General features: G+C 42.8%; 1 protein-coding gene across 1 annotated transcript in view; it reads right to left on the bottom strand.

The window, feature by feature from the left end:
- The window catches only part of LOC126413286 (myrosinase 1-like), a 72977-nt gene that overhangs the window by 35729 nt on the left and 22233 nt on the right, over positions 1-15015 (bottom strand). The window contains exons 3-5 of the mRNA XM_050083187.1: positions 12001-12135; positions 10348-10470; positions 10093-10273 (exon numbers count right to left, since the gene is read on the bottom strand). Of these exons, the coding sequence (XP_049939144.1) occupies positions 10093-10273; positions 10348-10470; positions 12001-12135 (439 nt within the window). The remainder of the gene's footprint in view (positions 1-10092; positions 10274-10347; positions 10471-12000; positions 12136-15015) is intronic.

Consider the following 15015-nt stretch of genomic DNA (forward strand, 5'->3'; position numbering starts at 1 on the left):
AGGGGCATAGTAGTCAACTCCCATCGATCCTTCGCCAACGATTTTGCCTGACCTGTACCCACTGGAATACATGTCAGGGACCAGATTCATGCGCACAAACCACAGTCTCCTAAATTGCGAGAATTGCTTGACCTGTGCTTCGGCATCTAGTGCTACGTACCTTTGGAAACCGATATAGGACCTGTAGAATCCGTGACACTCACTCTCGGAGGGTGTGTTATGACAAGAGGCAGCATTCCATCATGTAGTCGGTAGTGGAATCGTTACGATGCGCTACAGCAGTTGTCAGTCTAGTACACCACCAACTGTAGAATGCCCCACTGCAGGCCAGCACAGTAAATGCAGCCCCCGGTTCCAAAATTACGTCAGCGGTAGGTTTTCACACCTCTTGGCTGGTTATGTGGGTCTGCCTGTATCTGGTGTCGCAGCAATAACATCGTCATTTAGGTGAGAACTACCTGTATTGTACCGTCTCTTGATTTGTGTCATCCGATATTTAGTAAGGTCTGCATGAACTACGAGCTTCTTGGAGTCATACTATCAGAAGTCAGTTTCAAATGATAACGAATTGTCTGAAGCGTTGATTTGGTTTGTTTTTTCATGTAATGCTTTTGTGTACGTGGTGAAGAGAATTACTGTTATAAGGTAAGAGCCCACGTAATGTTTTGTTTATGGGTGGATATGCATGAAATTACATTACTTTCCAAAGTGTCACGAATCTGTATTCATTGCGATTCGTTAGTAGAAAGCTTGTAAAGAGGAAATGACGACTTTGCCTATAATGTACCGCTATAAGGTTCCGGTATTGTACAGGTACAATTTAAGAAACATGCCGGTATAGTGGGGCTCAGGAAATGGTTAACATTATTAGTGCGTAGTTAATTTGCATTACAATATGCCCACAGAAAGGCATTATGGAAAGTGGAGCGCAGACAAACAGCATGTAGCTGTAACAATACATCTAAATTGGGATCATGGATTAAATGAATGTCCACGCATATAAAATATACCTAAACCAACAATTAAGGAGTGTGTTGAAGATAAAAGTCAAAATCAAACGTGGATGTAAACGTATTTGTCCGCAGCAAATTATTTTGCAACGAGGCTGAAACCAAGTGGTAGAACATATTCTTAGATTTGAATAGATGATGTCCAGTTTATGCATGTCAGACGTAAGAAAATTTCCTTTTGACAGCGTAGAACGAAACAGATTGCCTCATAATTTCAATGCAGAAGAAGTCATGGTAGACAAAAAATGGGCCTAAGGCATCAACCAAGGAATATAATCGAATCCGATAGAAATGATGAAAGCTGCAAGCAAAACCTTAAGGACTAGTGCAGGATCCTCTGAGTTGTCGAGAAGAGTATGGAAAAAAGTGTAGAGGCGTAGGGAAAGGAGTAAAAAAAGTTATGCTGTAATGTGATGTTCCTGGGCTGGTTCGAGAACATTTTTCCTCACAAGTGCTATATCGTACTCCCCCAATCCATCAGATATTACTTTCCTTCGCTTGGACTCTTGGGAAGACCTTAAAAAACATAAACAGCAAGTTTCCGTTTGAGGGTGTTGTTGCAGCTATAGGTAACACAGCGCCATTCCGTTGCGTGTATATAAGCACTGACATGTGGGAAATGGATTAGTGACGCCTTCCAACGGAAACTTTTTTATCGCACCTTATACATCTACCTCTTGTGATCGTGAAAATGGGCTGTTTTTTCTTTCAAATAAAGTTTAGACGGAGATTCCGCTGTAGTAGAAATACATTTCTGAATCATATCTGGTGTAAAATATTAACATGTATTTCATCTTCATCTATAACAGTTCCTAACTTTATTAAAAACTTTTAAAGAAAGCCGGAATAACTAGACTGATTGTATTTTCTAGTTTCTATAAAACTGTGTTATCTATTAAACTGGTTGTAAAGAACAAAAATGCAAAACTTATTTTATTTTCTTAATTTAATAATGGGAATTTTGTAATTCTATAATTTACTAATTATTTCCCTTTTCGATCAGAAAAACTGAAACACAAATACAAAAAAATCATCTAATTTTATATTGATGTGTTAAACAGAAGACACTGTTTACTTGCTTAACTTGTGTGTTACTTTTGAAGAAAATCTAAGCTAAGTTTTGAAAAATTTGCCATGAAAATAGTTGGTATTCGACAAATAAAGTCAAATGTTTTGTGTATGAAACTGGAAAGGAAAACACAAGTTTGTGTGTGATACGAAATAGAAATGTTCTATTGAAAAAGTTAAGTATGATTCCCATCTGACTTCAGTACATGTAGAGGCATTTTTTGCCATTGGTAAGATTATTATACTTAAATTTTTCTAGTCTTTGATGTGTTGTTCTTAATGGCACGAATTCAACAGATTTAAAGGCAATTACTATCCTTGACAATGAAAGATTTCATGATACTCAGTTCAGTATTTCATCGTATTTTACATTCGGCAGGCATTCAATACAGTTATGTACTGTCGTTTATTGACTGTATTTAGGGTTCTTAGACATCTTTCGTGAAAACATTCCCATGTTCTAAATACTTTTCATTAACCAGGACAATTTCTGATAGAGATATCAGTGGCGGCTCGTAACAACAAATTCCCAGTTTCTCTCCCTCGGCTCGTTTGCGAATTCGTGTGTAATCCAAAGTTTGTGCTTCTACCAGCATTATTGTATACGTTCACATGTGGGGATTTTCGCTGCTGATTACGGTACAAATTGTATGTAAATTTTGCAGTCGGGCGCCTCTGGTGTAGCTCTGAGCTTCGCTGCCCAAGTTGCCGCTTCGGTCCATTGGATCGCAAACCAGCTCTGCTTGCAGTACTTTTCTTTTTTTAGTCATCAGTCTTCTGACTAGTTTGATGCGGCCCGCCACGAATTCCTCTCCTGTCCAAACCTCTTCATCTCAGAGTAGCACTTGCAACCTATATCCTCAATTATTTGCTGGATGTATTCCAATCACTGTCTTCCTCTACAGTTTTTACCGCCTACACCTCCCTGTAGTACCACGGATGTCATTCCCTGATGTCTTAACAGATGTTCCCTTCTCCTTGTCACTATTTTCCACATATTCCTTTCCTTTCAGATTCTGCGCAGGAACTCCTCATTCCTTACCTTATCACTCCATCTAATTTTCAACATTCGTCTGTAGCACCACATCTCAAATGCTTCGATTCTCTTCTCTTCCGGTTTTCCCACAGTCCATGTTTCACTACCATTCAGTTCTGTGCTTCAAATGTACATTCTCAGAAATTTCTTCCTTAAATTACCGCGTATGTTCCATAGTAGGAGACTTCTGCTGAACAGGAACGCCCTTTTTGCCAGTGCTAGTTTTCTATTTATTTCCTCTTGCTCCTTGCGTCAGTGCTTATTTTAGTGCGTAGGTAGCAGAATTCCTTAACTTCATCTACTTCGGGGCCATTAATCCGTATGTTAAGTTTATCGTTTTTATGATTCCTGCCAATTCTCATTACCATCGTCTTTCTTCGATTTACTCTCAGTCCATTATCTGCACTCATTAGACTGTTCATTCCATTCAACAGATCACGCTATTCTTCTTCACTTTCACTCAGGATAGCAATGTCATCAGCGAATCGTATCACTGACATCCTTTCACCTTGAATTTTAATTCCACTCCTGAACCTTTATTTTATTTCCATCACTGCTTCATCGATGTACAGATTGACCGGTAGGGGCCAAAGAGGACGTCCCTGTCTTACACCCATTTTAATCTGAGCACTTCGTTCTTGGCCGTCCACTCTTATTACCCCTCTTGGTTCCTGTACATGTTGTATATTACTCATCTCTCCCTGTAGCTTACCCCTACTTTTCTCATAATTTCGAACAGCTTTCACCATTTCACATTATCGAACGCTTTTTCACGGTCGACAAATCCTATAAACGTGTCTTGATTTTTCTTTAGTCTTGCCTCCGTTATCAACTGCAACGTCAGAAATGCCTTTCTGGTGCCTTTACATTTCGTAAACCAAAACTGCTCAATTCATTTTTCCATTCTTTCGTGTATTATTCTTTTCAGCAGCTGTTAAGGTGATTGTGCGATAATTCTCGCACTTATCAGCTCTTGCAGTCTTCGGAATCGTGTGGATGATATTTTTCCGAAATTCAGACACTATATTGCCAAACAAATGCATTCGACATACCAACGTGAATAGTCGTTTTGTTGCCACTTCCCCCAACGATTGTCGAAATTTTGATGGAATGTTGTCTGTCCCTCTGCCTTGTTTTAGCTAAGTCCTCAAAAGCTATCTTAATACTGATTCTAATACTTGATCCCCCGTCTCTTCTAAATCGAATCCTGTTTCTTCTTCTATTATGTCAGACAAATCTTCCTCCTGACAGAGGGCTTCAGTTTACTCTTGCCACCTATCCGCTCTCTCCTCTGCATTTAGCAGTGGAATTCCCGTTGCACTCATAATATTACCACCTTTGCTTTTAATTTCACCGAAGGTTCTTTTGGCTTTCCTATATGCTGAGTCAGTCCTTCCCACAATCATTTCTTTTTCGACTTCTTCACATTTTACACGCGACCATTTCGTTTTAGCTTCCCTGTGCTTCCTATTTATTTCTTTCCCCAGCGACTTTCATTTCTTGTATCCCTGTATTTCCCTGGACATTTTTGTACTTCCTTCTTTCATCGATCAGCTGAAGTATTTCTTCTGTTACGCATGGTTTCTTCGCAATTACCTTCTTCGCACCTATTTTTTTCTCCCCAACTTCTGTGATGGCCCTTTTTAGAGATGTCCATTCCTCTTCAACTGCACTTCTTGCTGAGCTATACCTTATTGCTGTATCTACAGCCTTAGTGAACTTCAAGAGTATATCGTTGTTGCTTAGCACTTCCGTATACCACTTCTTTACGTACTGATTCTTCGTGACTGATCTCTTAAACTTCAGCCTACACTTCATCACTGCTGCATTGTAATCTGAGTCTATATCTGCTCCTGGGTACGCCTTACAACCCAGTATCTGATTACAGAATCTCTGTCTGGCCATCTAACTGAAATCTTCCCGAATCACTCGGCCTTTTCCAAGTATACCTCCTCCTCTTGTGATTCTTGAACAGGGTATTCGCTATTACTAGCTGAAATTTATTACAGAATTCAATTAGTCTTTCTTCTCTTTCATTCCTTGTCCCAAGGCCATATTCTCCAGTTACATTTTCTTCTACTCCTTCTCCTACAACTGCATTCCAGTCCCCCATGACTATTAGATTTTCATCTCCCTTTGCGTATTGTATAAGACTTTTAATATCCTCATATACTTTCTCTATCTCTTCATTTTCAGCTTGTTATATCGGCATGTATACCTGAACTATCGTTGTCGGTGTTGGTTTGCTGTCGATTCAGATAAGAACAACCCTGTCACTGAATCGTTCACAGTAACACACTCTCTGCCCTGCCTTCCTATTCATAACGAATCCTACTCCAGTTATGTCATTTTCTGCTGTTGTTGACATTACCCTGCACTCATCTGTCCAGAAATCGTGGTCTTCTTTCCATTTCACGTCACTGACCCATACTATATCTAGATTGAGCCCTTGCATTTCCTTTTTAGATTTTCTAGCTTCCCTACCACATTCAAGGTTCTGACTTTCCACGTCCCGACTCGTAGAACGTTACCCTTTTGTTGATTATTCAATTTTTTTCTCATGGTCACCTCCCCCGTGGCAGTCCCCTCCCGGAAATCCGAATGGGGGAGTATTCCAGAATCTTTTGCAAACGGAGAGATCATCATGACACTTCTTCAGTTACAGGCCACATGTCCTGTGGATGCACGTTATATGTCTTTAATGCAGTGCTTCCCATTGCCTTTTGCATCCTCATGCTGTTGATCTTTGTTGATTCTTCCGCCTTTAGGGGCAGTTTCCCACTCCAAGTGCAAGTCCGTCGATGAGGTGAATGGCAGAATGAGGATAACTTCTTATGCCGGATGTCTTCGACCGACAATGCTGATTATTAATCAAAATTTAAGCGGTGGCGAGTTTCAAACCCGGGACAGATTTGTTATGAAACCTCCTGGCAGATTAAAACTGTGTGCCCGACCGAGACTCGAACTCGGGACCTTTTGCCTTTCGCGGGCAAGTGCTCTACCATCTGAGCTACCGAAGCACGACTCACGCCCGGTCCTCACAGCTTCGAGTCTCGGTCGGGCACACAGTTTTAATCTGCTAGGAAGTTTCATATCAGCGCACACTCCGCTGCAGAGTGAAAATCTCATTCCAAATTTGTTATATTTGATCTTAGCGGACGTCATATGACATCCGTTGAAGTTCGTTTTCTTGACCCTTCACTCAGTTTTTCTTTTACTACGGAGACCAACCAGCTCTCTGACCGAACACGCTGAGCTACCGTGCTGGTATCCCTAGACCACGGGTGACCTACTACTTTACAAATTGCTATTATGCATCATAAGTCGCATAGTTATTGAGCTTGTTTCTAACAGCATGCCCGCATACGAATAGCGTGTGCCCAACAGGCGTACCCGGAGTCTGACATTTCCGTATTGCTATGCGTGGGGACGGATAATTCATCATGCAGACAATAATTTCCAGGAGAGACACTATTTTGATTATTCAGAGTGACCAAGGGTATCCGGAGTTGCACATTTAATTAATTAACAACAATGCTATAATCTAAGATGTCTATTCTCTAACCGATTATATCACATCTGATTTGGTTTGTATGCCGAAAGCGTGACTGCGTTTCAGCACTTCTCATGGTCTTCCCAGCTATCAAAAACTTAACAGAATCATCCGTCTGTTGTGAGCTGTATAACAAGGAACTGAATTTAGATTACCGATTTCTCACATAACTGATTCGAGTTATATGGTACGAAACACTACAAGGGCTACAAATCTGCTGTGGAAGTAATTTCACACATGTTACGATTGCATTTTGCGGCTAGTCACGTTTGTATGTCACACGAGAGGTCTTCCAACAGTCTGTAACTCAGCTGATACTGAAGTTCCCATTAGAGCAAAAATAAAGTACATGACGAACATATTTAAAGCAATTTATAGGAAATTAAAAACTTTTTCTATAATATTTCTCTGGGTTTGTGATTCTGTCATATGTACAAGTACGAATATCTGAGCTCCTGTTACAGGTAGCCTTCAAGAGAGGAAAACGCATGAGCAGAGTGTAGGGCCGACCCGTTTCACAAGACGAGCGATATTAAGTCTCTCTTTGGTTTAAAAGAGTAAAATATGGGCAACAATGAGAGAAATTACCGACACCTGTAGGTTAATGACATGTTTACCGTGCTCCTTTTCTCCTTTTGTGACAGTAGCTACAGCGATCACCTAGCAACTTTCATAAGGCCATCGGTTTGCAAAGAATATAAACTCGAAAACCTTAGGTCCGTGAATAGACGTGGAGATAACTGACCAAAGAGGTCGAGAGGCTTAAGTTGCTGTATTTGGCATTGGTCACTTGTTTTTCGGTGTCCATTGCGTTTTGGCGGTATGCGTGTGTGGAGCGAGTCATCTCGAGAAAACACGGGCTTCTTGGGGCTGGTCACAGTAGGACCATCCAGTTACGTTTTTTGGCTGCACTGAGGGTCACCATTGGGATCCATAGCTGTTAGAATGTCGAGGCTAGTTAGGGAATAATTTATGATTCCCCAGTCTTTTCAGAGTGGAGTTTATTTGAATACTGTCTTCAGTTATTTTGATGTCCCATGGTTTCTTATTCCTTAAATTAGTCGATACCTCTTAGTGATTCCGACCACGTGTGTCTTGTGGTATCAAACAGCTTCTTACAGTGCTTCTTCTGCAATGTATTTGCTTAAATAATATTTCTCTAGCTTTTGTGATAACTCGTGAAGGTAATTTTAGTAACTGACCCAACTTTTCTTTGTGACTGCTTTCACGTGGTACCAGACAGTGTTTCATGTACCTCACGATGTCAAATACATTCTCAAAGTGTTTTCAGCCTGACACGATTAAATTGTGACAAAATATAGTTTCCATAAATTTGCTTATGTAGTTTCTCTTGTGAGTTCATCCGAGTGCGGACTTGTAGCATATGGACGTTTGTCTCGCTATTTCCGTTATTTACACTGTGAAATAAAAGTTTTTGAGCCCTAGTATAATATGAAGTCTTGTATCTCACCCGGATAGCGATATCGATTTCGTCAGAGAATGAATCGATATTTACGAGCCAAAAAGATTGTACGTGAAAGCAGCTCAGGACAAGTACGGCTCCACGTTATTGGTCCCGCAACCTAGTAGCGACCGCGACCTCCACTGACGTATCATTCACCGAGTGACGGCTGTTGACATCATCCTCGTGAGGCGGTACTGGATCCTGGTTGCCTGCTACTGGATTCGATTATAGACTGCTATACAGACTAATAATTCCTGTACTAATAATGAGACTGAAAAGACTTACAGAGTTTCGGGTACCATTCTTCGACCACCAAGTTTGCTCGACCGCGCCGATGCAGCTTGTTTAGGTAGTGCGAACTTCTGTGGTTGTTTAATTGTGAATTAATAAAACTAGTCCACATTTGTACAAACGTGTACAAAATTAAGGGAATAGCACCAAGTATATAAAAATGGAAGATGTGCAGAGATACACTGAGGCGACAAAAGTCGTGGGGTACCTCCTAATATCTTGACGGATCTCCTTTTCCCCGGCATAGTGCAGCAGCCCGACGTGGCATGGACTCAACAAGTCGTTGGAAGTCCCCTGCAGAATTATTGAGCCACGCTGCCTCTTTAGCTGTCCATAACTGCGAAAATGTTGCCGGTGCAGGATTTTGAGTAAGAACTGACCTCTCGATTATGGCCCATAAAGATTCAGTGGTATTCACGTCAGGCAGTCTGGGTGGTCAAATTACTCACTCTGTCCAGAATGTTCTTCAAACCAATCGCGCACAACTGTGGCCCGGTGGCACGGCGTACTGTCATCCATAAAAAGACCATGGTTTTTTGGAACATCATTCATGGTCTCCAGGGAGCCGAACACAAACATTTCCAGGCAATGATCGGTTCTGTTGGAACATAGGACGCAGTCCACTCCGTGTAAACACAGTCCACACCATTTTGGGGCCACCATCAACTTGCACAGTGCCTTGTTGACAACTTGGGTCCATGGCTTCGTGGGGTCTGTACCACGCTCTAAACGTTCAATCAGCTCTTACGAACAGAAATCGGGACTCATCTGACCAGGCCGCAGTTACTCACTCGTCAAGGGTCCAACCGACATGGTCATGACCCCAGGAGTGGCGCTGTAGGCAGTTTCGTCCTGTTACCAAAGGCACTCGCGTCGGTCGTCTGCTTCCACAGCCCATTAACGCCAGATTTCGCCGCACTGTCCTAGCGGATACGTTCGTCGTAGTCTCAAATTGCTTTCTGCATTTGTTTCACGCAGTGCTGCTTGTCTGTTAGCACTGACAACACTACGCAAACGCCACTGCTCTCGGTCCTTAAGTAAAGGCCGTTTGCCACTGCGTCGTCCTTCGTGAGAGGTTATGCTTGAAATTTGGTATTCTCGACATACTCTTGACCCTGTAGATCTCGGAATTTTGAATTCCCTAACGATTTCCTAAATGGAATGTCTGATGCGCATAGCTCCAACTATTATCTCTCGTTTAATCTCTGTAACTCTCGTTAGGGAATTCAATATTTCGAGATCTACAGTGTCAAGATTATGCCGAGAATACCAAATTTCAAGCATAACCTCTCACAAAGGACGACGCAGTGGCAAACGGCCTTAACGTAAGGACCGAGAGCAGCGGCGTTGGCGTAGTGTTGTCAGTGCTAACAGACAAGCAACACTGCGTGAAACAACTGCAGAAAGCAATTTGAGACTACGACGAACGAATCCGTTAGGACAGTGCGGCGAAATCTGGCGTCGGAAGCCTTTCCACGTGAAACACTTGAGTACAAATGATAGCTCGGCCAATGCACTGCCCCGTTATACCTCGTGTATGCGATCTTACTGCCATCTGTATATGTGAATATCTCGACTTTTATCACCTTAGTGTACAGAAAACAGACTAAAAGGGAAGTGATCAGCATCCGTGATTAAGCGACTAATGATGGTGCAATAGAACACTCACCGTTCTGTGTCGCTCTGTACTGCTCGTCGTACAGGTGCCAGACGCGAGCATGCGCCTTGAGCAGTGTGTGGGTGGACAAGTAGTCGCCGATGCCCGAAGCGTTCTGTGAGGGAGCCATGCCTACGGCCGCGTACCAACTCACGAAAACGGCCGGTTCGTTGAACGTGATCCACCATTTCACCTGTGAAAGGAGATGTTTTCCTAAAGTTCGAAAAAAACACTCCAATAAGAAAGTTCAGCTTGACTGGGACTCACCCTGTCGCCAAAGTTTTCGAATAGTATCCTGGCGTACTCCACAAAGTAGTCGACCATCAACTCGTTGGGCCAGCCCCCGAGGTACTGCAGCGCCTGCGGCAGGTCCCAGTGGTACATCGTCACCTGCACAAGGCGACACACCACCAAATTCAGAAGAGTACACTTCTCCGCAGTCTGGGAGCAGCGATAAAATAGAGGGAACGAGAGCTTAAATAAAACTTGTACAGAATGTTGACTCCAAGTGCAAGAATTAAAGGACACTTAAAGAGCAATGAAACAGGGTTGCAGCCTGTCCCCGATGTTATTCCATCTGCACATTGAACAAGTAGTGAATGAAACCATGGGCAATTTGGAACGGGCGTTAATCTGCAAGGAGAAGAAATTAAAATTTGGAGGTTTGCCGTTGACATTGACATTATGTCAGAGAGGACCAAGGATTTGGAAAATCAATTCTTGAAAAGAGGTTATGCTAAGAATATCTAAAACGTAGAACTGCGGTAATGGAATGTAGACGAATTAACTCAGGTGAGCCGGCTGGAGTGGCCGTGAGGTTCTAGGCGCTACAGTCTGGAGCCGAGCAACCGCTACGGTCGCAGGTTCGAATCCTGCCTCGGGCATGGATGTGTGTGATGTCCTTAGGTTAGTTAGGTTTAATTAGTTCTAAGTTCTAGGCGACTGATGACCTCAGAAGTTAAGTGGCATAGTGCTCAGAGCCATTAACTCAGGTGATGCTGAGTGAATTAGATTAGGAAATGAGGCACGAAATGTGATAGATGATTGTTGCTATTTGGGCACCAAAATAGCTGATGACGGCCGAAGTAGAGAGGATAAGTAATGCATACTGTCAATAGCAAGAAGAGAATTTCCTGAAAAAAGAAATTTGTGTTGCATACAGGTGCGAGGGGACTACGGTGAAGGAGAGGGTTAAATTTAAGATGTAAAGCAAATGTTCACATTTTTGGGGAAATTTTAGTGGCACCTCGCATACTGTCGGAACCGAGATACAGCTGAAGATGTAAATATGTGAAAGGACTAAATGTTAATACTGATTCTCAAAAAATGGTTCAAATCGCTCTGGGCACTATGGGACTTAACATCTGAGGTCACCAGCCCTCTGCCCGAGGCAGGATTCGAACCTGCGACCGTAGTGGTCGCGCGGTTCCAGACTGAAGCGCCTAGAACCGCTCGGTCACACCGGCCGGCTAGATTCTCACCAAGAACGTCATCAGTTTTATTTCCCATCTTTCCGCAGGGACACCATAAAGATAGTGTAATTGGCACTCACCCCTTTCTCCTTTTGCTACCAAAATTTATAACGTTAGTAGCTGACTCATGAACTGGTGGCCAAAACCATATAACACCGATTCAATAAGAAATGAGCTCATGGGACTAGCCATCCGAATTGGTTAATTTAGCAGTAGAGTTGATGAGTAGACAGGAAAACACGCACAGTACTGTTACGAGTCGAATGTGTGGGCCAGACTGTAGAAAATGACGGTTTTATCAGTTATGTTACCATGAAGACATAGACACACACAAGAAAGAAAGAAATGTATTGCAAAATTCAAAGCTAGAATTGCTGAACTGCAAGCTTCAAATGCATACCCTTCTAGATGATCCTGTTTGAAATGAAACCTCTTTACCCTAACTCACCAGAGGCTGAATTCCATTGGCGAGCAGCTCGTTGATGAGGTTGTTATAGTAGTCGATGCCAGCCTGGTTGATGACGTCAAGATCTCCAGTTGGAAGGACACGCGGCCAGGATATCGAGAATCGGTACACGTCCGCCTGTTGCATCACAGTGTGTAAGGGGCGAGTGACAACAACATCATGCGTCAACATATATACATTAATATAATGCACCTGTTTTTTTTTAATTTGAAGACCTAATCAACATAATTTCTTATTTATTGATCAATATTATAAACCAGTAAGGAATAATGATACGACTGTATGTCCCCCTGCAAGTTCTTATATTCTTCCTCTTCATCTAATTGGTATATCGATCGACAGATAGAAAAGAAATTTTGCAACTTATCTAGAACTGATATTCAGTTGGTACTGTTTCTAGAAGCAGTGTGTGTGTCTGTGTGTGTGTGTGTGTTTAGAGCCTATGGACGCTCAATGATGGGGTTCTCGGCGTCCTCACTCTCGTGAAAACAAACGAATGCGGATAAAAATGTTGCAGACAGTGAGGAGGAAATCCATAAAATGACACTCATTCACTCACTTCCAATTCTAGAAGCAGTCGAACTGTAGAAAGCTTATATATATATATGTCGCCAGTTGTCGCCACATCAAACAATATAAACATTTTTCCTGCCTCCACACGTAATTCCTAACACCATGTGAACTGAAATTTCGCTCCTGTTTCAGATACTTCCTTCGGAATAGATGTTATGATGCTTCCGTGTGGTTGTCACACAGTATGTCCCAGTATAGCAATAGATACGATATCTGATCTACAGTGACCGGAGATCACTATATATAATGCGGAATTGAGCGCTGATTGTCACGAGGAGTGAACACGTCAATAACAAAAAGAGGCGGGGAGTATCGTGTTGTCAGTAGAGAAGCAGTGAGGGCAGAGTGGGTCGGTCAGAAGAGCTCATTGACTTGGAACGTGGTCTGCTTACTGCATGTCACCTCATCAATATCTACATATCTACATACATACTCCGCAATCCACCATACGGTGCATGGCGGAGGGTACCTCGTACCACAACTAGCATCTTCTCTCCCTGTTCCACGCCCAAACAGAACGACGGAAAAATGACTGCCTATGTGCCTCTGTACGAGCCCTAATATCTCTTATCTTATCTGTCTGGTCTTTCCGCGAAATGTAAGTTGGCGGCAGTAAAATTATACTGCAGTCAGCCTCAAATGCTCGTTCTCTAAATTTACTCAGTAGCGATTCACGAAAAGAACGCCTCCTTTCCTCTAGAGACTCCCACCCGAGTTCCTGAAGCATTTCTGTAACACTCGCGTTATGATCAAACCTACCAGTAACAAATATAGCAGCCCGCCTCTGAATTGCTTCTATGTCCTCCCTCAATCCGACCTGATAGGGATCCCAAACGCTCGAGCAGTACTCAAGAATATGTCGTATTAGTGTTTTATAAGCGGTCTCCTTTACAGATGAACCACATCTTCCCAAAATTCTACCAATGAACCGAAGACGACCATCAGCCTTCCCCACAACTGCCATTACATGGTTGTCCCGCTTCATATCGCTCTGCAATGTTACGCCCAAATATTTAATCGACGTGACTGTGTTAAGCGCTACACTACTAATGGAGTATTCAAACATTATTGGATCCTTTTTCCTATTCATCTACATTGATTTACATTTAACTATATTTAGAGTTAGCTGCCATTCTTTACACTAATCACAAATCCTGTCCAAGTCATCTTGTATCCTCCTACAGTCACTCAACGACGACACCTCCCCGTACACCACAGCATCATCAGCAAACAGCCGCACATTGCTATCCACGCTATCCAAAAGATCATTTATGTAGATAGAAAAGAACAACGGACCTACCACACTTCCCTGGGGCACTCCAGATGATACCCTCACCTCCGATCAACACTCACCATCGAGGACAACGTACTGGGTTCTATTACCGAAGAAGTCTTCGAGCCACTCACATATTTCGGAAGCAATCCCATATGCTCGTACCTTAGTTAGGAGTCTGCAGTGGGGCACCGAGTCAAATGCTTTCCGGAAGTCAAGGAATATGGCATCCGTCTGATACCTTTCATCCATGGTTCGCAAGATATCATGTGAAAAAAGGGCGAGTTGCGTTTCGCAGAAGCGCTGCTTTCTAAAGCCGTGCTGATGCATGGACAGCAACTTCTCTGTCTCAAGGAAATTCATTATATTTGAACTGAGAGTGTGTTCGAGAATCCTGCAACAAACCGATGTTAAGGATATTGGTCTGTAATTTTGAGGATCCGTCCTTCTACCCTTCTTATATACAGGCGTCATCTGCGCTTTTTTCCAGTCGCTCGGTACTTTACGTTGGCAAGAGATTCGTGATAAATGCAAGCTAAGTAAGGAGCCAATGCAATAGAGTACTCTCTGCAAAACCGAATTGGAATCCCATCAGGACCTGGCGATTTATTTATTTTCAACCCATTCAGCTGTTTCACAACCCCAGGGATGTCTATCACTATGTCCTCCATACGGGAATCTGTACGAGACTCGAACGGCGGTATGTTTGTACGATCCTCCTGCGTGAAAGATTTCTCAAATGCTAAATTTAAAATTTCAGCTTTCGTTTTGCTGTCTTCCGTTGCCAGGCCAGACTGATCAGTGAGTGACTGGATGGAAGCCTTCGACCCGCTTACCGATTTTACGTAAGACCACAATTTTCTGAGTAGCAAATCCATTATGCTGCATCGGGACTCGAACCCGGATCTCCCACTTGTCGCGAGCGATTATACGAGTATTAACCACTTCAGCCATCCAAGAACGTTTCCAGGAGCGGTCCAAATCTCCGTTTGTCGTGATGTCTTCACACTCTTGTGCTCGCATTATAATCCCGTGATTCTCGCACAGGGTGAGACACTGTCTTCACTCGTCACATCACCTTCCTGCGGAATCCAATACTGCAGTGTAGTGTCTGTGTTGTACTACACTGAAGCGCCAAAGAAACTGGCCTA

The sequence above is a fragment of the Schistocerca serialis genome, chromosome 7 (assembly GCF_023864345.2).
Source record: "Schistocerca serialis cubense isolate TAMUIC-IGC-003099 chromosome 7, iqSchSeri2.2, whole genome shotgun sequence".
Taxonomy (NCBI): Eukaryota; Metazoa; Arthropoda; class Insecta; order Orthoptera; family Acrididae; genus Schistocerca; species Schistocerca serialis.